At 37.8% G+C, this 27,847-nt stretch overlaps 1 protein-coding gene across 3 annotated transcripts in view; it reads left to right on the top strand.

Annotated features, from left to right (window-relative positions):
* Nucleotides 1-751: 751 nt before the first annotated feature.
* Nucleotides 752-27,847, top strand: part of LOC121378850 (la-related protein 7-like) — a 32,242-nt gene continuing 5,146 nt past the window's right edge. Inside the window, exons 1-11 of one of the 3 annotated variants that reach the window (XM_041507192.1) lie at nucleotides 752-791; nucleotides 4,731-4,830; nucleotides 6,885-6,963; nucleotides 7,864-7,964; nucleotides 10,002-10,082; nucleotides 10,666-10,830; nucleotides 12,436-12,535; nucleotides 19,663-20,623; nucleotides 24,265-24,407; nucleotides 25,288-25,394; nucleotides 26,505-26,649. In XM_041507192.1, coding sequence (XP_041363126.1) covers nucleotides 4,744-4,830; nucleotides 6,885-6,963; nucleotides 7,864-7,964; nucleotides 10,002-10,082; nucleotides 10,666-10,830; nucleotides 12,436-12,535; nucleotides 19,663-20,623; nucleotides 24,265-24,407; nucleotides 25,288-25,394; nucleotides 26,505-26,649 — 1,969 coding nt within the window. In that variant the 5' untranslated portion in view covers nucleotides 752-791; nucleotides 4,731-4,743. Of the gene's footprint in view, nucleotides 866-4,730; nucleotides 4,831-6,884; nucleotides 6,964-7,863; nucleotides 7,965-10,001; nucleotides 10,083-10,665; nucleotides 10,831-12,435; nucleotides 12,536-19,662; nucleotides 20,624-24,264; nucleotides 24,408-25,287; nucleotides 25,395-26,504; nucleotides 26,650-27,847 lie in introns of all 3 variants that reach the window. The other 2 variants (XM_041507191.1, XM_041507193.1) reach the window with 2 other exon arrangements.

Genomic DNA, 27,847 nt, shown 5'->3' with positions numbered 1-27,847 from the left:
AGATATATTAAATTATTAAAAAAAGCGATTTCGGGGGGGTCGGTCGAACCCATCGAACCCCCCTATGTACGCCCATGGGTTTTTGCTGTAAGATATACCACTAAACATTTCACTCACCAAAACAGGTTACGTACCGGTAGTTAACGATATTTACGGCTGGGCTGATGCATATTACAGTTTTTGACGTACGTGCGGTAAATTTTGCTGCATATCAGCCAGTTTTGTGCTCATTTGAAGCGAAGAAATACTAATAAAAAGCTAGCAATTTGGATAACAACTGTTCGTTTATAAATATTGATACGCTTTAAAACCGAATGCTTATTCTCACCGCAACTGGTCTCCTTATGATAGATTAAGTTCAATTTTGCTTTCTTTGTTCGTTTTAACCTTATTTTTACAAACATTTATGTGAATGTGACAGACATAAATTGTGTTTACTTTCCCCATGCAAAAGTCAACGATGTCAGACATCTTCAAATGTGTGTAGGCCTACTGTTGCGCACAAACAAGGTCTCTCACCGAAAAAGGGCAATGGACGACAATACCTTTAGGCAGGGATTGTAATATATTAAATGGGTCATAGTTTAGTACACATACGTTAACATTGTCGCCTATGGGATTTTATTTGGTATAGTATAACCGGTAACTCTGCTTCAAGTTCAGCTAGGTAACGTTTTGCTAACGTTCGCGAACAATTTGATTGGTTCACGGCGTGGCCATTTGGTTTAACGTGAAGCGCATAAACCAGTCTAGCGGACGTTTTTCTCCTTGGTCTGGCTAAACTCAGACCTGTGAGTTCGGTACTGCAAAGTTCATAGTTCTTAATGTTCCTTTACTGTTTCTTTTCGTTCTGTAGTGTTTGATTGTAAGAATTCGTTGTTTGTATTTACTAGATTTGAGATACATTAATATTTTCTAATGTCATGTATTTTCGTGCATTGTTGACATTTTTGTCCCAAAGATTGGGTCTCATTAAGTAATGCAATGAACCCCAAATTGAGATGTTGGTAGAAACGTACGTGATCCAATCACGTAGAGAGTTAGGCTAGGCTAGGATTCCGTGTGTACAGCAAAGTTACACAGTAGACATTTACACTGTATTCTGTGGACTATGTTAGAATTTTGTTTCCACTGTTTATTTTTTTGCCATGGATGATGGACGTTTTTTATAAGTTACAAATCTCTTCTTACCATATTATAACATCATGTACAAATATGAAATACAAGCTCAAATGCACTTTTAAAAAAACTTGTGTGTTCGCTATGAACGAATATCGTCAAAAGTATACACTCGATTTGTCGCCTGTGCTGCCTTTACTCGGCAAAGCACAACCGACAGCCTGTTGTCAGTTTCAGTTAACACGTGCGTTTGCGGATTTGAAATTGTAAGGTTCGTCTCAAAAAATGAAATAGAAATCTTGCGCTGTACGATGAATGTTCGGTTGAGGATGCGGTACTAGAGTCGTTAACACCGGTTTGATCTTGACAACATATTATCAACAATCGTACCTTCCTATTTCAGAATTAATATTTTATAAAGTGTTAGTAGAACTTTCAAAGTTTAGTTTGTATACTAGTAACACATTGATCATGTATATATTTTTTAAATAAAATATACTAAAGTAGACGATGAATGTTTTCACTTCTTAATTTTACGTGTGTTAAAATTGACAAATTCAAATAAATATTCTTTCATTTGGAAAGAGTAAAGTTAGGGTTTTTTTGTTTAACGACATCAATGTTAGAGCATATTGATTTAATAATCATCTGCTATTGGATGTCAAACGTTTGGTAATTTTGACTTATAATCTTAGAGAGGAATCGGGTGCATGTGCAGGGGGATGGCAGTGTTCGAGATTAACAGTACCCGATATCCCGGGGATACCAGAATTTAATTTTGGATACCAGACTTCAAGAACCCAGTATCCCACCGGGATACCATATAATATTAAATTCTCAGGTGGGATACCAGATTTTGAAATGTTAGTATCCAACTGGGATACTGCCCCAAAATTTTAATCTCGAACACTGGATGGTATTGGAGGTCGAAACCCTTACCTGCCCAAGCTGAAATATATTTTCTGGGGGAGCATGGCCCCATATAAACTTTGCTCAATACAGTCTATAAGCCCAACCCTGCTGAAATCCCTGCATATGCGCCTTGGAAACCCACTACATTTTTTTTTAGCAAGGGATCGTTTATATGTATCATCCCACAGACAGGATATCACATACCATGGCCTTTTATATACCTGCCGATGGGGATCGATCCTAGACTGACCGCGCATTTCCAAAAACACACTTTTTCAGGTCTAAGTAATGAATAAAAATAACATATAGTCTTGAAAAATGTTATGTAAATCGAACACATCACCCTCTTCCTCTACCCCTAGAGCGTTACGTAATTATTAACACCCCCTTACATGTAACACGTATGCCATCCGCTGGCCACTGTCAAAATTTCAAGGCAAATCCCCTATCAACCCCTGGAAAGGTGTTGTACCATACCTCTATGGATATAAATATGTGAGAAGCTCAGCGCATGCGCAAATCACGTAAAGTCCCAGTTCTGCTGGCGTCCCGCTAAATAAAGAAAAACAAAGCTGGCCATTGCGTTAGTAGTTGACCTGTATAATGTAGATAAGTGAGCATTGCGAAACTATAGCGATGTGGTGGACCTTTTATGTACCAAACAGAACTGAATCATCTATTCTATATGCTTAAATAATAAAAATATTCCATGGACTGCAGCTTTAATTACAGGGGTTGTGTATAATACAAGTAAAATTGTACATTTGACTCTAAATACCTTGATAATTTTCGAGTTCGACGATAACAAATATTTTACATAGTAACCACAAATACACAATATACAAATACAGGAAGAAACCCGACAGCACCCCTTTTAATAATGTTCCATTTAAATACTTGGGTCAAACGGTTAAGCCGATTAATAGTTTTTGACACTCGTTCTTTTTTAGGGGTGGGACCTAGCACAGTGGTAGAGCGCTCGCTCGATGCATGATCAGTCTGGGATCGATCCCCGTTGGTGGGCCCATTGGATTATTTCTCGCTCCAGCCAATACACCACGACTGGTATATCAAAGGCCGTGGTATATACTACCCTGTCTGTGGGATGGTGCATATAAAAGAACCCTTGCTGCTAATAAAAAAGAATAGCCCATGAAGTGGCGACAGGCTTTCCCCTCTCAATATCTGTGTGGTCCTTAACCATATGTCTGACGCCATATAACCGTAAATAAAATGTGTTGAGAGTGTCATTGAATAAATCATTTCTTTCTTTCGTCCTTTAGTAGATGTTTTTTCTGACACAAGTCTCAAGAAAATAAATCATTGGAGTGAGCTTCAAGGATTGATTTTCTTGAGACGAGCATCAGAAAAACCATCTACAAAAGGACGAGTGCCAATATATTTTTAGTTCAATTATATTAAGTCTTTATAATTTTAATATAATTATTATAAAATTAACTACATTTTATTTTTGTACCGCAATGTCACAACCTTAATCACAGCTGATATTAATTAAGGGGACAATATTTCAAAATATAAGGTAACCGGAAGTAAGTTCACATGAACATGAGTTTTACTAAGGTAACCAATTGTTCGGTTTACGTGAATATAGTTATCATATGGTAACCGATGAGTTAGACCTACCTAATCCTAAAACACTTGAACTACGGTTCTGTGCTACATTGGTGGTTCAAATGTATTTAAAAACAAACTGATTTTCACTTTCATTACTGATATATGGTACTTTTAATTTTAGAATGTAAATGTTCACCACATGACCGATTGACAGTTCTCGTGATTTTAAAGTTGCGTAACCGACACGCAAACAGAACAACAGTTCTCGTGAAATATTGTGCCCTGTATATTACGTCACTAGACACAATGCAGGCAATGGTACATATTATTTGTGATTATGGAATGATATAATGAACATGTAGCTATGGCTGTCTACCTCCTAAACAACGAGACCAGTTAACCAGGGGATGTGTGCTAGGTGTTTTTCCAGAACAGCTTTCTGACACCTTTCTACCGGTTAACTGAGCTAGAAGTATCAATCTAGCTACAAGCCTGAATTTAAAATTTGTGAAAGATCAAATACAAATATGTAGAAAATGTGTACTTTCTATGTACGATACAGCTTTTACGGTCAGGGTTTCTAGATTATGGTAGCCCCACTCCCATGGCAAGTGATATTCAGTGTTGGGCTAGTAAATAATTACTATAACTAGCCCAACAGCTAGTGGAAAAAAAACCTTATCAAATGCTGCATCCTGCCCCCTCTTTCCACCCCAATCTAAGGATTTTTAAGCTCAATCTCCCTTTAGGTGACATATCTGATTATTACTATTAGTAAAATTGTATTTATGTAAAGTAGGGCTAGTGAATTTTTAATCATGGCTAGTACATTTTTAAAATTACTGATCCCATGGTTAGTGATTTTTACAAAATTCTAGAAGCCCTGTTGTACGGAAATTGTACTGGTATTGTATGGCCTTGCGGTGTTTTATTACAGTACGTACATAATTATTTGTACTGTAATTCACAAAACCTTCTTGGATTATTTATAGTTACTAAGTATTTATGTTAATCTGTATAACTTTGTACTCTCATGAGAGAACATGGATGTGCCACATTATGAAAATTGCATATCTAAACTATTAATGCCCTGATGAGTTTGACACAGATTCTTTCTACTGTAGGAGTGGTAGCGGTATGGAGGATGTGGCAAGTGGTCAAAGAGGGGTGGAGAAGAAGACACGTAAAAGAATGAAAGACGTTCGCAAGATGATTCTAAAACAGGTAAGAATTATTCTCTAACTGTTATGATTTACAAACCTTAAAGGGACATTCCTGAGTTAGCTGCATTGTAAGATGTTTCCGACTAATAAACTATTTCTACGATTAAACTTACATATTAAATATATTTTACCGGCCTCGGTGGCGTCGTGGCAGGCCATCGATCTACAGGCTGGTAGGTACTGGGTTCGGATCCCAGTTGAGGCATGGGATTTTTAATCGAGATACAGACTCCAAACCCTGAGTGAGTGCTCCGCAAGGCTCAATGGGTAGGTGTAAACCACTTGCACCGACCAGTGATCCATAACTGGTTCAACAAAGGCCATGGTTTGTGCTATCCTGCCTGTGGGAAGCGCAAATAAAAGATCCCTTGCTGCCTGTCGTAAAAAGAGTAGCCTATGTGGCAACAGTGGGTTTCCTCTAAAAACAGTGTCAGAATGACCATATGTTTGACGTCCAATAGCCGATGATAAGATAAAAAATCAATGTGCTCTAGCGGCGTCGTTAAATAAAACAAACTTTACTTTTAAATATATTTTCTTGTTTAAAATATCAGTGTCTGTATGTTCAATGTGTTTCTGGTCGTCTTAATATTTGTAAGGAGCCCAAACTGGATTTTGTCTCCAAATAATTTCGAACTTACGAAAAAAAATATTTTAGGAAATAAAATGAAATTTAACGTAGTACAAATATTAGAAGGATCAGAAACATGTTTAATATACAGTCACTAACATTTTATGCAGGAAAATATATTTGCTATGTAATTACAATTGCTAAAAAGTCTCTGTTAGTCGATGACATCTTACAAATTGCAGCAAACTGAGGAATGTCCCTTTAATGTTGTGAATGAATGCTGGCTTACATATTTTCACAGCAGTCCTTGAGTTTAGTTAACGGTTTGAAGTACATTTAATAAAACAAACACCGTCTTCTGGTGTCTTAATAAATGCATACCATACAGCAAGCCTTAACCTTAACTGGTGGACTACTAGGTTAAAAAATCTGGTAGCCTTCAGTAAAAATTGGTTGTCCCATAATTTTAATAAAATTTTAAAAAGAGAGAAAAATGCAAAATAATTTATTTTATTTAAAGGTTGTTTCAGGTGGGTTTCTTTAGGTGTTTAAGCATCTTGTTGATTCTTCAGTAACTGGACGTGCCAAAAAGATCTAGTAGCCCGGCAGACTATTGGGTTAGACATCTGGTAGCCCGAGCAACAAATCGGTATCCAAAATATCTTGGGCTACCACTAAGGTTGAGCCCTGATACATAATATCATAATCTGAAGTCCACTTCACAGTCTTAACAACCTTTATGTTATCCACAAGATTTTAAGTTGAACTCATGAGTTAGTCACAAGTTGCAGTCACAGTTACCTGGGTTTGGGCCAGCTTTCAGTTACTAAGAGTAAGAGTTGCTTCAAAGGAATACCAGTGTTTAGAATTCAAAGTGACCTGATTGTTGTCTAAGGCAGCCATGAAATGTGCTTGAGGTTCAGTAGAAACATTATCATAATTGTATTATTATGACATGGAGCCACACCAGTGAGACCAACATAATGGGGTCCATTGAGACCCACTGAGAACACATGGCAATTGCAATAAATGTAAAATGAAAGTTATTAACTTTCGCCAAATTGTAAATTTAGAGAGATGATCATGCTGAAATGCATGTACTGTAGATGTGTAAATTTTATATGTACCATGTTACAGTTTAAAAATTATTGTCTGCCATGCGATATTCCAGCAGATCAAGTTTATTGATCATTTCTCATCTGATCCATTTAACCATTTAACTGAGTAAATTCAAGTGCAATACAGGGGACATTTTGTTGAGTATTGCATCACAGTTTGCTAAAGAGGCATTCTCATTTTGTGATTTGTCAGACCGACTTGTCGTATCTGATTTGTCGTAATGACTGATGTCATCTGTGTGGGAAGACATTACATCAAAATATATATATTTTTTTTTGGGGGGGGGGGGGGGGTAATAGTATTGGCAGTTATTATTAGTAGTGGCAGACGAGTTGATTGTGAAGTAATTTGTTTGTTCATTCCAGATGGAATTCTACTTCAGTGACTCAAATCTTCACAAAGATCGCTTTATTAAGAAGGAAATGGAAAAATCAAAGGAGGGCTGTATGTTCTTTTGTCTGTTATTTGCTATTACCAGTGGCGTAGGAAGGGGGTGGGGCACGCACACACACATATAAATAAATATAAATACATATAAACCATCGCTGCTGCTACTGGATCAAGAAAAGGGGGGCGTTGCCCCCTTGCCCCCTCACTTCCTACACCAGTGATTACACAGAACATGTAATTACCTGTCTGAGGTGCATGTACACTGTGTCAGTATATACTACAGATCCATTGTGTTGTTGTTGGAAATAAATATGTAACACTTGTAACTTATATTGGGGAATAGACACGCTAGGCAACAGTGGTAGAATACACCAGCAGATTAATATTTTTTAACTAAAATAATTAATATGATTACATTTTCTCTTAAGTTAAAATTGTTATAGTCATCAGTATGATTTTTTGACAATTGTGGAGGAAAGATACCACAAGTAGTTTAACTCTGGGCTTCTAGATTATGATGGCCCCACTCCCATGGCTAGTGATATTCAATGTTGGGCTAGTAAATAACTAATATTACCATGCACAACGGCTAGTGAAAAATAAAAGTCAAATGTTGCAGTTGAGTCTATTTTGTAAATATGAATATCCTGCCCCCATCCCAACCCCCAAGGTGAGTGTTTTTAAGCTCTATCTCCCTCTTTAGGTGACATATCTGATTATTACTATTATTTAGTAAAATTGTATTAACTTAAAGTAAAGTAGGGCTAGTGAATTTTTAATTGTGGCTAGTGAATTTTTTAATCACTGATCCCATGGCGAGTGGATTTTATAAAAATTCTACAAAGCCTGTTAACTGTTGATTTTAAATTTGCAGAACAAAAAATAAATTGATTTGTTTTTCGTATGCTTTTCATTATGTCAGTATTAAATCATTGTTGAATTTTTTATTTCTAGATGTTGATTTATCAATTTTCCTGAACTTTAACCGAATAAAGGCACTAACACAGGATGTCAAAGTTCTTGCACGGGCACTGGCAAAATCGACCTTTTTGCAGGTAGGTATCACAATTTATTAACCCATTGATCGAGTGCAGTCTGCCATTAGCAAAATCAAGGCGAGCTGAAGATCACTCTCCTGAAATGGTGCATGATGTTTTAAATAGAATCTGTAAAACATTTTATTTCAAGGCAAGCAATTTGCAAAGTGTAAAGAGAAAAATTTATATGGAGAATACCTGTTTATTGTCTTAAGATATCAACTTTATGCTGTGTACATTGGAATGGCTAAAGCAGCGAGGCTCTGCCAAGCAGTATTCACCATTTTACCTGTATAGGATAAAACTGATGTCTTAAGGTAATAACCAGTTACTTTATTTATCCTGCAATCCAACATGAATAGTCAGAAAAATGACATTTTCCCAGTTTTTGTGAGCATTTTTACTACCATTAACCTAGCATTTCTTTACGGTTTGATGTCATACAAAACATATAATGTCATTTCTTATAAGACACTTGTTACATTTCGTTATATTCAAAAAGTCTATAATTCATAAATAAATATGGAAGTTTTGTAATTTATCGTGAAATAAAATGTAATTTTTATATACTGTACTGAAACAAAGAATTTAAAGAATGTTATAGAAAATCTACATTGAAACAAACAGGCTTCTGTCACGTGACCTATATTTTTGGTCACTGATGGAAAATATAGAAATTGATAGGCTTCTGTCACGTGACCTATATTTTTGGTCACTGATGGAAAATATAGAAATTGATCGAGTCATCATTTATTTCCAATGTATATAATGGTTGCAGGAGGATAAATAATTGGTAACATACCACATGGCTATGTTTTGAATATGTTATAGTTTTTAAATGGTATGATACATTATGTCTTGAGTTTTTGTTTCAGAGCTTAACATAATAACTAATAAAAATTTAATTGTTTTACAAGTGAATTTTTATAATCAATAGTATTAATAATGCTATTTTTACAACTATTTTATTACTCATCAAAATTAATCAATCAATCAAATTAATCATATGTAATGTAGCTTGGGTTCAGTACAGTAAAACTAGGTGGTGGTATTTAACCTTCTGACTACTGCAGGCGAGATATCTCGCCCAACGTCACACCAGTCAACATACTGTATACTGTATACAGTGCATTCCCCAATTCATATCTTCCGCCGTTTTGCACATGGCAATCACCGGAAATAAAAATATACCAACATGAAATAGATTGACTGACACTATGGCAGCTTTAGTTTTTTTGTTTTTCAATTTAAAATACCTTGGAATTGTGAGTTTAAAAAGTGGTTTTCGGCAAGTATTTTCACTTGACAACAATAGCGGCTTGTCACAGTAATTTTTAGGAATCGATAGCTGATTGTGACAGCTAATTTGATATTATATTTGATTGCTTTACCACCAACGAAAATCACCAAATATTGGGATATGAATCGTAGTTCATTTTTAAAATAATTCTGGTCAGGAAACACCTGTTATTGGTAAATGGATGTAAATACTGGACAGCTGGCCACAAATGCCCATACGTAGATGCAACTTTTTCCATATTTTTACCTAATTTTAATCAATATTAACTGATTTAAAATATCATAAAAATTAGAAAACCCCACAAAAATAATGCTTACCGATTCAGTATGAACTTTATTTTATGTATTTATAAAACATTTAAGTGAATATATGTGAGTAAAAATTATAAGCTTGAACCCACTCAATGTGGTTTTTGTAAAAAAATTAATCCAGTAGTTTAAAGGTTAATAAGAAAAAAACTGGCATTTATTATCAAGATTGCATTTTTGGTGAAATGATTTCTACAGAACCTTGATAAATCTGGCAGACAAAAATGATTTCAGTTAGATAAACTAGATAATAACTATAGTAATTATTGTTTTATCCTTAGAGGTAATAAAGTTAGGTTTTTAAAAATATAGTGATGGTTTTGTTGGGTTATTATTAAATAGGATTACTTCCTATGATAGTCTAGCTTATATATTGTCTAATTCTGTGGCTGTGCAATATGTTTTTATACACATAATTATATACTAATTGTATGACTCTAATTGTAGGTTGGTGAAGATAACAACACTGTACGGAGAACTACACCATTAAAAGACCCAAAGAACACTGACAGGAGAACAGTATACATTGTAACTTAATTGTATTTTATTTGCTTTCTTCATAATTTATGGAATATTGGAAGAAACTAATTATTTCATCTTATAGTTTGTTTTTGCATTTCACCATGCAAATGAATTGTGTATGTTTGATTCAGTAGTGTCACTGTCAGGATTTTAATCTATTTTGACCCTGTCTGTCAGTTTCTTCTGAATTGTCTTCTAAGCTATCCACACCATTGCCTACCTGTCAATATTTTCCATGGTAGTAGTACACAGTTAGCTCCCTTGTGTACCCGGATGCACAAAGAGTTAACTTTTTGGTTTTGCACAGATCCATGTTTGAAGGATAATTATTTGGAATAGGAAGTAAATTCTTAAGCTTATTAAAAGGTTGGCAAATGATGGTAACTTTTTTTTCTTTATTTTAGGACATACAAGGGCAGTTCTGTGCCACAGTTTGTAGAGGTTGTTTTGATCAAATTGAATCAACTGTTTCACAGTAAATCTAATAGTATTTGAGTATCTTTTAGGTTTATTCCCCTGTTAATGATTAATAAAAAATATTTTATTTTATTTGTTTGTAGTGATTTTTATTGTTGCTGTTCTTTTCTAGGAGTGTCTTCCTCGTACTGCAACCCACGAGTGGGTACAGAAAACATTTTCCCAGTGTGGTGAGGTGGCGTACGTCAGTCTACCGCGCTATCACACCACAGGTGATCTCAAGGGTTTTGGCTTTGTCGAGTTTCTCACTGACGACGGTGCTGATAAAGCTTGTGAGGTAAGGAGATAAAGCTTGTGAGGTAATGAAATAAACTTGTGAGGTAAGGAGATAAAGCTTGTGAGGTAAGGAGTTAAAGCATGTGAGGTAATGAGAAAACTTGTGAGGTAAGGAGTTAAAGCTTGTGAGGTAAAGAGTTAAAGCTTGTGAGGTAATGAAATAAACTTGTGAGGTAAGGAGATAAAGCTTGTGAGGTAAGGTGATAAAGCTTGTGAGGTGAGGAGTTAAAGCTTGTGATGTAAGGAGATAAAGCTTGTGAGGTAATGAGATGAAGCTTGCGAGGTAATGAGATGAAGCTTGCGAGGTAATGAGATGAAGCTTGCGAGGTAATGAGATGAGGCTTGCGAGGTAATGAGATGAGGCTTGCGAGGTAAAGAGATGAGGCTTGCGAGGTAAAGAGATGAGGCTTGCGAGGTAAGGAGATGAAGCTTGCGAGGTAAAGAGATGAGGCTTGCGAGGTAATGAGATGAAGCTTGCGAGGTAAGCAGATGAGGCTTGCGAGGTAAAGAGATGAGGCTTGCGAGTAAAGAGATGAGGCTTTTGAGGTAATGAGATGAAGCTTTTGAGGTAAGGAGATGAAGCTTGTGAGGTAATGAGATGAACCATGTGAGGTAATGAGATGAGGCTTGCGAGGTAAAGAGATGAGGCTTGCGAGGTAAAGAGATGAGGCTTGTGAGGTAAGGAGGTTACTCTGTTTTGATATGAGTCAGTAATATAAACTGTGCAGACCTGGCCGTTAAAGGAGGTCTATCCCTCTGGCTCCCCATCACTCCCCTGAGACTGGTTCAGGGAGAGTAATTTTTAGCTCCCCATAGCATATGATTTAAAACAAAATACAACAAAAGGATTAAATATCAATGCTTGTATATATCTTCAAAGGCTCCCCATGATCTAAGATATCTAAAAAAAAAAAACTTAAGGTATCTCACCACTATTGATTATACATTGGTGACAGTACAAATATAAAGCCAAGCACTGACTAAATTATTAACAGTAGGTGCTATATACTACCTGACATGAAGAGAACAGCCTCTGTGACAGGATTTAAGCAAATAAAATTGATACTTCGCCACCTGCAATTTCAATTATCCAGACTCCTAAGCACATGGGCTAATTGAGGGGAGGCTACTCTCGTTAAATATATGTACCACAGGCATAGTAAACAATGGTCTTGCCTGTAGCTAAGCAGATATGCATCTGTCAGTTTGATATGCCAAAATCAAGAGGCAATGTTACCCTTCCAATATTCCATAATCATATCACGTCTGTTCAGACACCAACATAATAAAATAAAGAAAAGAGGTACTCTTTTTCATAGAACTAAATTCGTCTTTCATAGAACTAAATTCGTCGCCTACACGTCGCTCATTGGCTGAAATAGCGGTGTGATCCCTTAAAGACTTCTCAGCTACAAATATATACTGTGATGGTAAGAATAAACACACTATGTTGGCTACCAGCCAATTAGCAACTTTTATCACATAATTTGTTTTAGTTTTGATGTGTGCATGATCTCAGAGGATAGTGGCTATTGAAGAACTATATTTGCATACAATGAAAAAAATCCTCATGTCCATGTAATTTGTTCTTTTGTTTTTTCACCAGCTGCTTAACAACCCTCCTCCCGACTCGACTGCCAGGGCTGGCAAGTTTCCCAAGTCAAACAAGACATTAAATAGCTTGCAGAAAAAGACTGGCATGCAAGGTAATTGTTATCTTTCTAGGATCTACATCTCACACATAGAAAAGTTGTGGATTCAGCCCACACTAGTTTCATCTTCCAGTCCATGATGGTGTGTACAAAGTGATCCAGTCCATGCTACTGCATTGCGATGGCCCACACAAAGTGATCCAGTCCATGCTACTGCATTGTGATGGTGTGTACAAAGTGATCCAGTCCATGCTACTGCATTGTGATGGCCCACACAAAGTGATCCAGTCCATGCTACTGCATTGTGATGGCCCATACAAAGTGATCCAGTCCATGCTACTGCATTGTGATGGTATGTACAAAGTGATCCAGTCCATGCTACTGCATTGTGATGGCCCACACAAAGTGATCCAGTCCATGCTACTGCATTGTGATGGCCCACACAAAGTGATCCAGTCCATGCTACTGCACTGTGATGGTGTGTACAAAGTGATCCAGTCCATGCTACTGCATTGCGATGGCCCATACAAAGTGATCCAGTCCATGCTACTGCATTGTGATGGCCCACACAAAGTGATCCAGTCCATGCTACTGCACTGTGATAGCATGTACAAAGTGATCCAGTCCATGCTACTGCACTGTGATAGCATGTACAAAGTGATCCAGTCCATGCTACTGCACTGTGATGGCCCGTATAGAGTGATCCAGTGCATGCTACTGCACTGTGATGGCCCGTATAGAGTGATCCAGTCCATGCTACTGCACTGTGATGGTGTGTACTAAGTGATCCAGTTCATACTACTGCACTGAGATGGTGATCCAGTTCATACTACTGCACTGTGATGGTGTGTACTAAGTGATCCAGTTCATACTACTGCACTGTGATGGTGTGTACAAAGTGATCCAGTCCATGCTACTGCACTGTGATGGTGATCCAGTTCATACTACTACACTGTTATGGTGTGTACTAAGTGATCCAGTTCATACTACTGCACTGTTATGGTGTGGCAAGTTTCCCAAGTCAAACAAGACATTAAATAGCTTGCAGAAAAAGACTGGCATGCAAGGTAATTGTTATCTTTCTAGGATCTACATCTCACACATAGAAAAGTTGTGGATTCAGCCCACACTAGTTTCATCTTCCAGTCCATGATGGTGTGTACAAAGTGATCCAGTCCATGCTACTGAATTGCCTCGGCCCACACAAAGTGATCCAGTCCATGCTACTGCATTGTGATGGTGTGTACAAAGTGATCCAGTCCATGCTACTGCATTGTGATGGCCCGCACAAAGTGATCCAGTCCATGCTACTGCACTGTGATGGTGTGTACAAAGTGATCCAGTCCATGCTACTGCATTGTGATGGCCCATACAAAGTGATCCAGTCCATGCTACTGCATTGTGATGGCCCACACAAAGTGATCCAGTCCATGCTACTGCACTGTGATGGTGTGTACAAAGTGATCCAGTCCATGCTACTGCATTGTGATGGCCCACACAAAGTGATCCAGTCCATGCTAGTGCACTGTGATGGTGTGTACAAAGTGATCCAGTCCATGCTACTGCATTGTGATGGCCCACACAAAGTGATCCAGTCCATGCTACTGCATTGTGATGGCCCACATAAAGTGATCCAGTCCATGCTACTGCACTGTGATGGCCCACACAAAGTGATCCAGTCCATGCTACTGCATTGTGATGACCCACACAAAGTGATCCAGTCCATGCTACTGCACTGTGATAGTGTGTACTAAGTGATCCAGCTCATTCTACTGCACTGTGATAGTGTGTACAAAGTGATCCAGTCCATGCTACTGCATTGTGATGGCCCACACAAAGTGATCCAGTCCATGCTACTGCATTGTGATAGTGTGTACTAAGTGATCCAGCCCATGCTACTGCACTGTGATAGTGTACAAAGTGATCCAGTCCATGCTACTGCATTGTGATGGCCCACACAAAGTGATCCAGTCCATGCTACTGCATTGTGATGGTGTTTACAAAGTGATCCAGTCCATGCTACTGCATTGTGATGGCCCACACAAAGTGATCCAGTCCATGCTACTGCATTGTGATAGTGTGTACTAAGTGATCCAGCCCATGCTACTGCACTGTGATAGAGTGTACAAAGTGATCCAGTCCATGCTACTGCATTGTGATGGCCCACACAAAGTGATCCAGTCCATGCTACTGCATTGTGATGGTGTTTACAAAGTGATCCAGTCCATGCTACTGCATTGTGATGGCCCACACAAAGTGATCCAGTCCATGCTACTGCATTGTGATGGCCCACACAAAGTGATCCAGTCCATGCTACTGCATTGTGATGGCCCACACAAAGTGATCCAGTCCATGCTACTGCATTGTGATGGCCCACACAAAGTGATCCAGTCCATGCTACTGCATTGTGATGGCCCATACAAAGTGATCCAGTCCATGCTACTGCATTGTGATGGCCCACACAAAGTGATCCAATTCATACTACTGCACTGTGATAGCATGTACAAAGTGATCCAGTCCATGCTACTGCATTGTGATGGCCCATACAAAGTGATCCAGTCCATGCTACTGCATTGTGATGGCCCACACAAAGTGATCCAGTCCATGCTACTGCACTGTGATGGTGTGTACAAAGTGATCCAGTCCATGCTACTGCATTGTGATGGCCCATACAAAGTGATCCAGTCCATGCTACTGCATTGTGATGACCCACACAAAGTGATCCAGTCCATGCTACTGCACTGTGATGGTGTGTACTAAGTGATCCAGTTCACGCTATTGCACTGAGATGGTGATCCAGTTCATACTACTGCACTGTGATGATGTGTACTAAGTGATCCAGTTCATACTACTGCACTGTGATGATGTGTACTAAGTGATCCAGTTCATACTACTGCACTGTGATGGTGATCCAGTTCATACTACTGCACTGTTATGGTGTGTACTAAGTGATCCAGTTCATACTACTGCACTGTGATGATGTGTACTAAGTGATACAGTTCATACTACTGCACTGTGATGATGTGTACTAAGTGATCCAGTTCATACTACTGCGCTGTGATGATGTGTACTAAGTGATCCAGTTCATACTACTGCACTGTGATGATGTGTACTAAGTGATCCAGTTCATACTACTGCACTGTGATGGTGATCCAGTTCATACTACTGCACTGTTATGGTGTGTACTAAGTGATCCAGTTCATACTACTGCACTGTGATGATGTGTACTAAGTGATCCAGTTCATACTACTGCACTGTGATGATGTGTACTAAGTGATCCAGTTCATACTACTGCACTGTGATGGTGATCCAGTTCATACTACTGCACTGTTATGGTGTGTACTAAGTGATCCAGTTCATACTACTGCACTGTGATGGTGTGTACAAAGTGATCCAGTCCATGCTACTGCATTGTGATGGCCCACACAAAGTGATCCAGTTCATACTACTGCACTGTGATGGTGTGTACAAAGTGATCCAGTCCATGCTACTGCATTGTGATGGCCCATACAAAGTGATCCAGTCCATGCTACTGCATTGTGATGACCCACACAAAGTGATCCAGTCCATGCTACTGCACTGTGATAGTGTGTACTAAGTGATCCAGTCCATGCTACTGCACTGTGATAGTGTGTACAAAGTGATCCAGTCCATGCTACTGCATTGTGATGGCCCACACAAAGTGATCCAGTCCATGCTACTGCACTGTGATAGCATGTACAAAGTGATCCAGTCCATGCTACTGCACTGTGATAGCATGTACAAAGTGATCCAGTCCATGCTACTGCACTGTGATGGCCCGTATAGAGTGATCCAGTCCATACTACTGCACTGAGATGGTGATCCAGTTCATACTACTGCACTGTGATGGTGTGTACTAAGTGATCCAGTTCATACTACTGCACTGTGATGGTGTGTACAAAGTGATCCAGTCCATGCTACTGCACTGTGATGGTGATGCAGTTCATACTACTGCACTGTTATGGTGTGTACTAAGTGATCCAGTTCATACTACTGCACTGTTATGGTGTGTACTAAGTGATCCAGTTCATACTACTGCACTGTGATGGTGTGTACAAAGTGATCCAGTCCATGCTACTGCACTGTGATGGTGATCCAGTTCATACTACTGCACTGTTATGGTGTGTACTAAGTGATCCAGTTCATGCTATTGCACTGAGATGGTGATCCAGTTCATACTACTGCACTGTGATGGTGTGTACTAAGTGATCCAGTCCATGCTACTGCACTGTGATGGTGTGTACTAAGTGATCCAGTTCATGCTACTGCACTGAGATGGTGATCCAGTCCATGCTACTGCACTGTGATGGTGTGTACTAAGTGATCCAGTCCATGCTACTGCACTGTGATGGTGTGTTCTAAGTTATCCAGTTCATGCTATTGCACTGTGATGGTGTGTAAAGGTGATCCAGTCCATGCTACTGCACTGTGATGGTGATCCAGTTCATACTACTGCACTGTGATGATGTGTACTAAGTGATCCAGTTCATACTACTGCACTGTGATGATGTGTACTAAGTGATCCAGTTCATACTACTGCACTGTGATGGTGATCCAGTTCATACTACTGCACTGTTATGGTGTGTACTAAGTGATCCAGTTCATACTACTGCACTGTGATGATGTGTACTAAGTGATCCAGTTCATACTACTGCACTGTGATGATGTGTACTAAGTGATCCAGTTCATACTACTGCACTGTGATGATGTGTACTAAGTGATCCAGTTCATACTACTGCACTGTGATGATGTGTACTAAGTGATCCAGTTTGTACTACTGCACTGTGATGGTGATCCAGTTCATACTACTGCACTGTTATGGTGTGTACTAAGTGATCCAGTTCATACTACTGCACTGTGATGATGTGTACTAAGTGATCCAGTTCATACTACTGCACTGTGATGATGTGTACTAAGTGATCCAGTTCATACTACTGCACTGTGATGGTGATCCAGTTCATACTACTGCACTGTTATGGTGTGTACTAAGTGATCCAGTTCATACTACTGCACTGTTATGGTGTGTACTAAGTGATCCAGTTCATACTACTGCACTGTGATGGTGATCCAGTTCATACTACTGCACTGTTATGGTGTGTACTAAGTGATCCAGTTCATACTACTGCACTGTGATGGTGATCCAGTTCATACTACTGCACTGTTATGGTGTGTACTAAGTGATTCAGTCCATGCTACTGCACTGTGATGGTGTGTACTAAGTGATCCAGTTCATGCTACTGCACTGTGATAGTGATCCAGTCCATGCTACTGCACTGTGATGGTGTGTACTAAGTGATCCAGTTCATGCTACTGCACTGAGATGGTGATCCAGTCCATGCTACTGCACTGATGGTGTGTACAAAATGATACAGTCCATGCTACTGCACTGTGATGGTGTGTACAAAGTGATCCAGTCCATGCTACTGCACTGTGATGGTGTGTACAAAGTGATCCAGTCCATGCTACTGCACTGTGATGGTGTGTACTAAGTGATCCAGTCCATGCTACTGCACTGTGATGGTGTGTACTAAGTGATCCAGTCCATGCTACTGCACTGTGATGGTGTGTACTAAGTGATCCAGTCCATGCTACTGCACTGTGATGGTGTGTACTAAGTGATCCAGTCCATGCTACTGCACTGTGATGGTGTGTACAAAGTGATACAGTCCATGCTACTGCACTGTGATGGTGTGTACTAAGTGATCCAGTTCATGCTACTGCACTGTGATGGTGATCCAGTCCATGCTACTGCACTGTGATGGTGTGTACTAAGTGATCCAGTCCATGCTACTGCACTGTGATGGTGTGTACAAAGTGATACAATCCATGCTACTGCACTGTGATGGTGTGTACTAAGTGATCCAGTCCATGCTACTGCACTGTGATGGTGATCCAGTTCATACTACTGCACTGTTATGGTGTGTACTAAGTGATCCAGTTCATACTACTGCACTGTGATGGTGTGTACTAAGTGATCCAGTTCATACTACTGCACTGTGATGGTGTGTACTAAGTGATCCAGTTCATACTACTGCACTGTGATGGTGATCCAGTTCATACTACTGCACTGTTATGGTGTGTACTAAGTGATCCAGTTCATACTACTGCACTGTGATGGTGATACAGTTCATACTACTGCACTGTTATGGTGTGTACTAAGTGATCCAGTCCATGCTACTGCACTGTGATGGTGTGTACTTTTATCATTGATATTGATACCTGACGCATGATTTATTGCCTCGCCTCTACGAATTAAAAATCTGAGATATAGGTATTTCATTCCAACGGTGATGACAGCCTCAACTTTTGTGTTAAAGTTTCTTATTTAGATCAGCTTCTCACAAACTATAGGTCGTAGGTCAGTGAAACTTGATTTATAGAACTGCATTTAGTTCATCACAATATACCCAAAATGTTTATGGTAGGCAAGATATTTAATTCTGTGGAGTTTTCAGGGCCCCGTTCTACAAAACTAAGGTTAAATGTAGTGATTTAAGGTGAGTTTTACAACTGGCACAGTAACATTTACAGCTGTTCCACAAAGCAAATTTACAGTAGTCATAAGTGCCCCTTTAATGATTAAAATCTTTGCTAAGAAGTTCAAATTAGTTAAATAATAAATTGGTTACCGACTTTTAGTATCAGACATCCATGATAATTGTCGAATGCATATGACAGAGTTATCTCCCTTATTTTTCATGTAAATGTGGTATGGCCTAGAATGTTTTTCATCGAATGCCAAGATTCTTAAAAGGTATATATTAGATTCATTGTTACCCAAAAAGTTAGTACCCTTCTTAGAAAATGATCAAATCATCGTCTAACACCCATTTGGCATCTATGTTAGTTGCTTACAACTGCCTCGTACCAATTGTAAATTTTCACCATAATTTATCACAATAGTAAGCTACGCCGTGTCACGGACAAAAATTAAGATCACGATGATAGGTATTTACGACGATAGTAGTGTTAAAATTACTTCGTGGAATGAGGCTCAGATGTGTAGATTATTTGCTTGAAAATTATTCAAAAGTGGCTAAGTTAAAGAAATTGTATTAACCATATACAAAATGTTGTAGTCATTTTAAATATAAAGTAGCAAATGGCTAATTTGGCAGTGGACAGGGTAAGCCCATATTTAGATTATATTTTATTTGTAGTTGATGTTGAGGATGTGAAGGTAGAGGTCAGCACAGATGATGGTGTACCCAGTAAAGCCTGTAAGAAACACAGAAAACGCCGGCGCTGCGCCAGTGAGAGTAGCGTAGACTTTGTTAAAGAAGGTTTGCAGATCTTAAAAAAGAGAAAGATAGACTCTCCAGAAGTTAAGTCAGTTAAAACAGAGTTAGGATATGAAGCACCCACAGGGTGTGATATTTATATTAAACAGGAATACGACTCTCAAGATGATGATGTGAAAACTTCAGCTGATCAGACACGAGATGATGAGGACAAGAAAGAAGTTAAAAGGAAAAAGAGGAAACGGCAGAGATTGTCAGACACTTCAAAATCACAAGATGAAGATTTGCCTACGGCAGAGTTCACTTTGGGAACAGTGAAAAAAGAGAAAGTTTATGACAGTGACGACAAAACTGTGAAAAAAGAGAAAGTTTATGACAGTAATGACAAAACTGTGAAAAAAGAGAAAGTTTATGACAGTAATGACAAAACTGTGAAAAAAGAGAAAGTTTATGACAGTAATGACAAAACTGTGAAAAAAGAGAAAGTTAATGACAGTAACGACAAAACTGTGAAAAAAGAGAAAGTTAATGACAGTGACGACAAAACTAATGAAAGTGGAAAGGGTTCAGGTTCTGAGCAGGACGGTGAGAAGAAAGGGAGTAAAAAGAGAAAGACTTCTAACGGTGACATCAGTGTGGAGACATTACCTTCAAAAGCAGAACACACTCCAGCTAAACAAGGAACACGGTTATCCGAGAAGAAAGACGTGTCCGATTCTAGTGTAAGCCAGTCCAAGATGGTTTCTATAGATACAAGTGCAAATGTCGAGATTTCCGGACAGGTGCCAAATGTACGACCACACAAGAAAGAAAAACGCAGACGGAAAAAGAAGCACAAAGAAAAAGATGTTTCTCTGCCACAGCTTCGAGTGATTCCAAAGTGAGTAGTCGGTGATCAGTGTTTGTAGGTTCAAATCCCATTAATGTCAGCTCTTAGTTTTGTTCATCTTTCACCCTCTGCAGTACAACCATAGCACCTCGGTGGAGTAGTTTGGGGGACCTATGTGTTTGAACACCTGAAATTCAAAATGTTCTCGGAGGAACATGCCTCGACCCCTTAATAGGTTTGGTCACCCAGATGTTCCTCCCCCAGTGCTACCTCCTTCCCACTTTGAAATACACTTCTAGGGACCAGACTTTCAATTTTTCTAACAACATAAACAATATGCTGTAGATCCGGAAGTTAATGCGACCATAATATTAATGCGAAAAATGCAAGTTTGTGTTATTAATATGACACATTTATTTCTATGTTTTGTCTGTGTCCCACGTTATTAAAACAAAACAAAGATTAAAATTCTAATATATTTATAAAACACAGCTGGGAAACAATTCATTGTAGGCGAGACTAAATGTTACCCCTAAATAAATAAATAAAGTATTAGAGCCAAAGAGCATACAGGTAGTAAATAAAGTGCTACAGCCAAAGAGCATACACATAGTAAATAAAGTGCTACAGCCAAAGAGCATACACGTAGTAAATAAAGTGCTACAGCCAAAGAGCATACACATAGCAAATAAAGTGCTACAGCCAAAGAGCATACAGGTAGCAAATAAAGTGCTACAGCCAAAGAGCATACACGTAGCAAATAAAGTGCTACAGCCAAAGAGCATACACGTAGCAAATAAAGTGCTACAGCCAAAGAGCATACACGTAGCAAATAAAGTGCTACAGCCAAAGAGCATACACGTAGTAAATAAAGTGCTACAGCCAAAGAGCATACACGTAGCAAATAAAGTGCTACAGCCAAAGAGCATACACGTAGCAAATAAAGTGCTACAGCCAAAGAGCATACAGGTAGTAAATAAAGTGCTACAGCCAAAGAGCATACACGTAGTAAATAAAGTGCTACAGCCAAAGAGCATACACGTAGTAAATAAAGTGCTACAGCCAAAGAGCATACAGGTAGTAAATACAAGTAGCTCAGTATTACCTGAGAGCTGAGCCAGTCCATTTTGTGACAGATAAGAAGTTGTTCTTATCTCAAACGAATGTCATCATCTCAGAACTGTTTCAGCACCAGTAGTGTCCTGATCTCACTGCAACATGTGTATACATGTGTAGGACTTTATAGTGGAAATAGAAGCCACCAATTTCACCATTGACAACTCACTCAGGGGTTCAAAAATCCCATCGCCCGACGCCCGTGCCAAGTGGAATTTTCATGCCAGGCAAGTAATTATGTTAACTGCATATGCCCGATGACAAGTGACTAATCTAACACCTAAAAGCTTTCTAAAATTTGTAAAAAATCTCGGTAAAACTTTTGGAAAGAGTTCCGATCGTGCGAGCATTTACATTGCTCTAAGGAGAACTAACCCTAACCCTAAATGCTAGAACGATCAGAACTCTCTCTTACCAATGTGTTGACACACCAAAATGGAAAACAATGTGTTGAAAAGTTCGATACCAACTTAAGAGTTATGACCCTTTTACTATCGACTAAGATTGTTAATTTCCACCACTGAACGTTCGACTGAATTCATACAAGTAATCAGTTTGATGATCTTCAAACTTGGAAATAGCATCCAATACACATTACAGCTCATATAAAAATAAAGTATACATGTCTTGTGTGTGCAATCATAATGTTTAATCCTTGCAAACATGGTAAATGAGATGGGATACAGTTTAAAATTATCATTTTCAAATTAAATTAGACGTTAACATGGTTCCGGAATCTGCTCTTTGCAAATGAACGTGGGCGTAAAGCAAGTTTATACTTTCCGAGTTCACTTGAACAGAGCATAAATATTATGAACTATATTCTTATAAAAGTTGCAAGACATTTTAGTTTAGATATAATAAACCTTGTAGCAGAACATATTAATGTTTTTTTCAGTACTTTACAAATGTAAATCTATGTTCGTGTAAAATTAACGGGTAAGGTGAAGTTATATTTCATTAGCCCTACGTCATAATCGTGATGGTGCGATGCCCTCTAAGCATAGGCCTACATGAATATATTCATTTTTTTCTGCTTTATTAATAGTTTTTAACAAATAAATTATGCTCAATAAGTTAAAAATACAAGGCTGCAATCGATGTACACCCCCTCCTGCTGTTGTTTACCAAGCCTGCACTATTTAAAAACATTTACAGAGTAACAGAGCTCATGTTTACTTTGAGCCCAGCCACGACTGTTCTCAGCTAATATACACACATGGGCCAAAATCCCTAAACATTTTTGAACCAATGCCAGCCATAAAAGAATGGCTCACGAGTGGAAAGGGATCTCACAACATCCACGGCCATACAAGTGGTCACTAAGGCATACATCGACACAATAATTATATTTATATGAACATGTGGACACTACCAAACAAATAAAGTTGAAATCAACAAATGGACACTATTTAAAAAATACAGTTTAAATCAACAAATAGAGAAGGCAGTTGATACTACTGGACAGACATATACATTTAGTACTTCCTAGGTAAGTGTTCTTTAAATTCTTTATTTGTGCAATTAAACCAATTACTTTCAAGATTATTACATTATTAAGCACTGTATTAAATTAAATAGGAGTAACACAATTGGTTACCTTAAGAAGTATGGGCAAGTGGAAAATATACGGGGCAAGTGAAGAATATCTGATTGGCACTTGCCCTGTGGAAAGTAATTTATTTGAAAATTTTGAACCCCTGTCACTGAGCATGTATGCAAGAATTTGCCATATATCAGACTTTCTGCTAGAAAACAATTTGAGGTGGTTATGGGTTTGAAATCTTGTGGAAATTGGACACTGCATTTCACGTACTTTGACACATCTTAACAGCAGTTCTTTTACTAGAATCTTTAAAAACAAGAGTAAAATGTATTCATTAATTTTCAAGATTTTAAGGTACTTAATTTTACACTTGGGTCCCTCTGGCAGAAAGCCTGTTCATGGAAAAGCCACAGGTGACCAGTGCTGACATGCCTCAACCACACTTTATAACACAGTAAAAAAGCCATCAGCTTATGGATGGCAGGTACTAGGTTCACATCTTGCAACCGGCTCTGAGTTGAAGTAAGTTTTGATGGTTTATGGTGGAGGTGTAATGTCATTACACCAACTTGTCTGATACTAAGCACTCACAACTAATCACTTACCTTTGTCCTGGACCGACAGACCAGATAGCTGAGGAGTTTGTGTAGGGTTAACTCATAAAAAGACATTGAAAACAAAAAAGACATGTTTTGTCGAATGTCTGAGATTGTGGTTGCAGGTTTAGTTGATTACAAGCAGTGCTCGTCAATCTGTAATGTTGATGATGTCAGTTTATTGAAGGTAACACATTTTTAGAATAAGATCAAACTATAGCCAATGGAAAGCGTTGGTTGGGAACAATGTATATTAAAATTAAATCCAATACCTTACTTTGTTAACATTTGTTATTTCATATTAACAAAAACAGTGTGGAACAGTTTACAAGTGTTTGGTGCATTTCAGCACCCCCATTAGTGTTTAAAAACTAAAAACGTATTGGTGTTGTTTTGCATATTTTAACTACCATATTTTATTTGTTTTGTTGTAGAAAAGAATGGCTTTCTTTGCGGAAAGAGTACCTTTCTCTGCAGAAACAAAGTATGGCTATGCTGAAACAGAAACTTAAAGAAATTAAAACTGACCATAAACCTGATGGGACTGGAAGTGTCAAAAAGAATCAAGCTGTAAATGGTAAGAATGTTTCTCCATGTTTCTCTTCTCACCATGAATCTGAACACTTGGTTTACAAAATAATCATCTCAACATCACATTTAGGATGGATTCCACGCTGTCAGTTGTGGGTTGGGTTTTTTCACTAGTACATTCGAAGTGTTTTTGGTCATCCTGATATTTTTAATATCACAAAATGCATTTCTCATATTTTTAAAAACGCACGTGCATCTGAGAAGTAACAGTTATGGAGTTGAGTTTTAGTCTATTTTTAGAGGGTAATTCACCATTTCAAACTTAGAGACTCATGTTTCACTCAGTTGTAACTTTATCCAAATATGTTACAGCTTTGTAGATTAATTAGACTTAGTGTACATTTTCATGGGCTGAAACCAGGGTCTGACCCTTTAAAAAAAACCCACAGGATTAAATGAACTTTTGATTTGAGGTTTTATTATGCATGTTTTGTGTTTATTATTCACAATAAATTGTGTTAAAATTTGTGTAAGTATATGTCATGTGTTTTAAATGTGAAAAATCCAATATAGCCGACTTTAGAAATGAAAACGTCCAACTTTTTTAATGTGTAAAATGAACTACTACTATAACAAACTAATTATCATGGTCCCTTCCAGTTCATTGTAAGAGTACTTTACTGTACATGTATTATTAAGAACATAGGGAGTATTGTTTTAATTGTTATTGTTATTACGTTCCTCCTGTAAATATACACGTAGAGTGTATAACTGTTTATCAGTGAATAATATATACATTATATAACTCAGTTTGGATGTGTGGTTGAAGCAGCTGGTTAAAATTAATATGAGTAATTCAAAACAAAATTATTTTTTATTTAAATACTTTAAAATGAGTAATATCAAGAGTATTTACTTTGTTTTAGATAAATCAGAAATGAGAGCAGTTAAAAGCATTAAGAAGATAGAGTTTCAACCAGGTGTAATTATCCAGGTTAGCACCAAAGAAGCAACAAACAGAAAAAAGGTCAAGGTAAGCAATAAGTGGATGTTGAGTTTTTAAAAACATAGCAAGGTATCTCATAACCACCCCAACCTCAAATCTATCCCATCTCTTCTCATAACCACCCCAACCTCAAATCTATCCCATCTCTTCTCATAACCACCCCAACCTCAAATCTATCCCATCTCTTCTCATAACCACCCCAACCTCAAATCTATCCCATCTCTTCTCATAACCACCCCAACCTCAAATCTATCCCATCTCTTCTGTTTGTGATGCGTTTTAAAAACAGCCTGCATTGAAAGCTGCCATTTACATTTCAGCACACTACCCCATCAGTTCTTTTACAAGGGAGTACTTGTTGACACCAAACAATAACCTGGATGAAACCATAATAAATGGGGATTTCCCGGAAGCATTTAGCTTCATGCTTTCGGGTCTGAACGGAAAGTACCGAAATTATGCAAATCCTATATGTTTTGTAGTAGCTAAATATATATTTTATTTTTTTCAAACCATCATACAAAATTTGAAATAATTCAGTGATAAAAAATTCTGAATGTTTTTATCCATCAGGGTGTTTTACATTTAAAACATGTTTAAGATAAGATATTGTTTTAAAAATAAAGAAAAAGTAGGATATGTGTTTATTTTGTAGGGGATAAAAACCTGGAACTCTGACTATGGCAGAATCTCAAGGCAGCATATGATTTTATACACATAGCAAAATGATCAAAGGGAATGTGCAACTATGTTACTAAACCGTATTGAGACTTCTAAAGACAGCGCCGACTTTGTGTCGACTGCGATGCTGATTTCAAACGGATACATTGTATCTTTCTCACACCAGCTGTAGGCTCGTTCTCTTATTATTTTCTGCTAAACACAGTGATAAAATTGGCCAACACATATTTTTAGATTTTCTGATGAATAATGACAGCTTCTGCATGATTGATCCATTGTTTATGTTGATATTGTTTTTTCAATAACCGACAGACGAACAACAAAATTGTTCGTGCCAACTTTTATGCACTGATATTTTATAATAATTTTTGTATTTGTGTACCAAAGTCCTAAGTCTTTAACTGATAGACATGACCATTGTCAATATGATTCATCCAGAGAAATGAGTTGTTTCAGGACCAGCTTGCTCCAGACATCCAAGTTGCGTACATCGATGTGCTAGACGGTGCTGTGGATGGGTACATCAGGTGTGAAAACCACCAGAGTGCCAACAGATTGGCCAACATAAAGAATGCAGAATATAACTTCACTTTGCTGTCTGGTATGACCTCTATTAACTTTATTTTTAATTTTATTTGTCTGGTTTCTCTTCGGTATAGTACTAGATCAGTAAAACATTATTTTTCTTGAGTAGGGCAAAACAGTTAGTCAAACCGTATATATCACAACTGTTATTTGGAAATTTCACATTTTAATTACAGTATTCCAGTAAGAGATATAGGAGGTTGTTTATGGTGTTTAATTCTCTCTTCGTATTGGTATACTTGTTCTCGGTCAGTTTCAGTTGTATTTTGTCTGGATGATGATATTCTCAACTGTAACAGTAAAAAAGTAGAACAGTCACTGGAACTACCTACACCAATTTGTACCCAGTCTTTTTCTGTATTCACTTACCTATTTTGTACAATAAAACAGGTTGTCTGAAGCAAAAATATTTGTGGATTAAAAAATACCGCCATTTGAATAGGGCATTTTGTGTCCCCAAAATACTATATGGAAAAATGTCGCTTGCCTGGTGTGTAGTCGATCTAGGTGGGCCCATTGGGCTATTTCTCGTTCCAGCCAGTGCTCCACAACTGGTGTAACAAAGGCAATGGTATGTACTATCCTGTATGTGGGATGGTGCATATAAAAAAGCCCTTGCTGTTAATCGAAAAAAGTAACTCATGAAGTGGCAACAGCAGATTTCCTCTCTCAATATCTGTGTGGTTCTTAACCCATGTCCAACGCCATATATCTGTAAACATTTCCTTCTATTTATGGAAAAATGAAATATTTCTATAAAGTTGTCATCCATATAAAATTTTAACAGATATAAGGCTAAAATGAATGATATTCATCCTATACTAGATGTTAATATTAACAAACCAAATAACAATGCAACATATTGCATGAATAATGATATACTCATCGACAAAAGTTAAGCAATGCCTGAAATGCATTATTTTTTTATATTTACACATACTTTGGGCTGCTTGAATCTTTATAATTAAAAATTGCACTGTATTTAATATATTTTGACAAAATTATTCAAATATTGTTCAGTATATCTGCCTATACTATACTCAACAAAATTAATTGAGGGCCAATATGGGGGAAAATACAATTTCTTTCATTGTAAGTTGTCAGCATTGTGGCATGTTCTTAAACTTAATGATTTAAACAACAATTTAGAGGGAACACAATGACAAATATCATACTGAACCAATGTGTAACAAATCTTAGCCTAATGCTCATTT

Source organism: Gigantopelta aegis, chromosome 8, assembly GCF_016097555.1.
Source record: "Gigantopelta aegis isolate Gae_Host chromosome 8, Gae_host_genome, whole genome shotgun sequence".
Lineage (NCBI taxonomy): Eukaryota > Metazoa > Mollusca > Gastropoda > Neomphalida > Peltospiridae > Gigantopelta > Gigantopelta aegis.
Note: the sequence above shows the minus strand (reverse complement) of the source record. Positions and strands in the feature narration are given on the sequence as shown.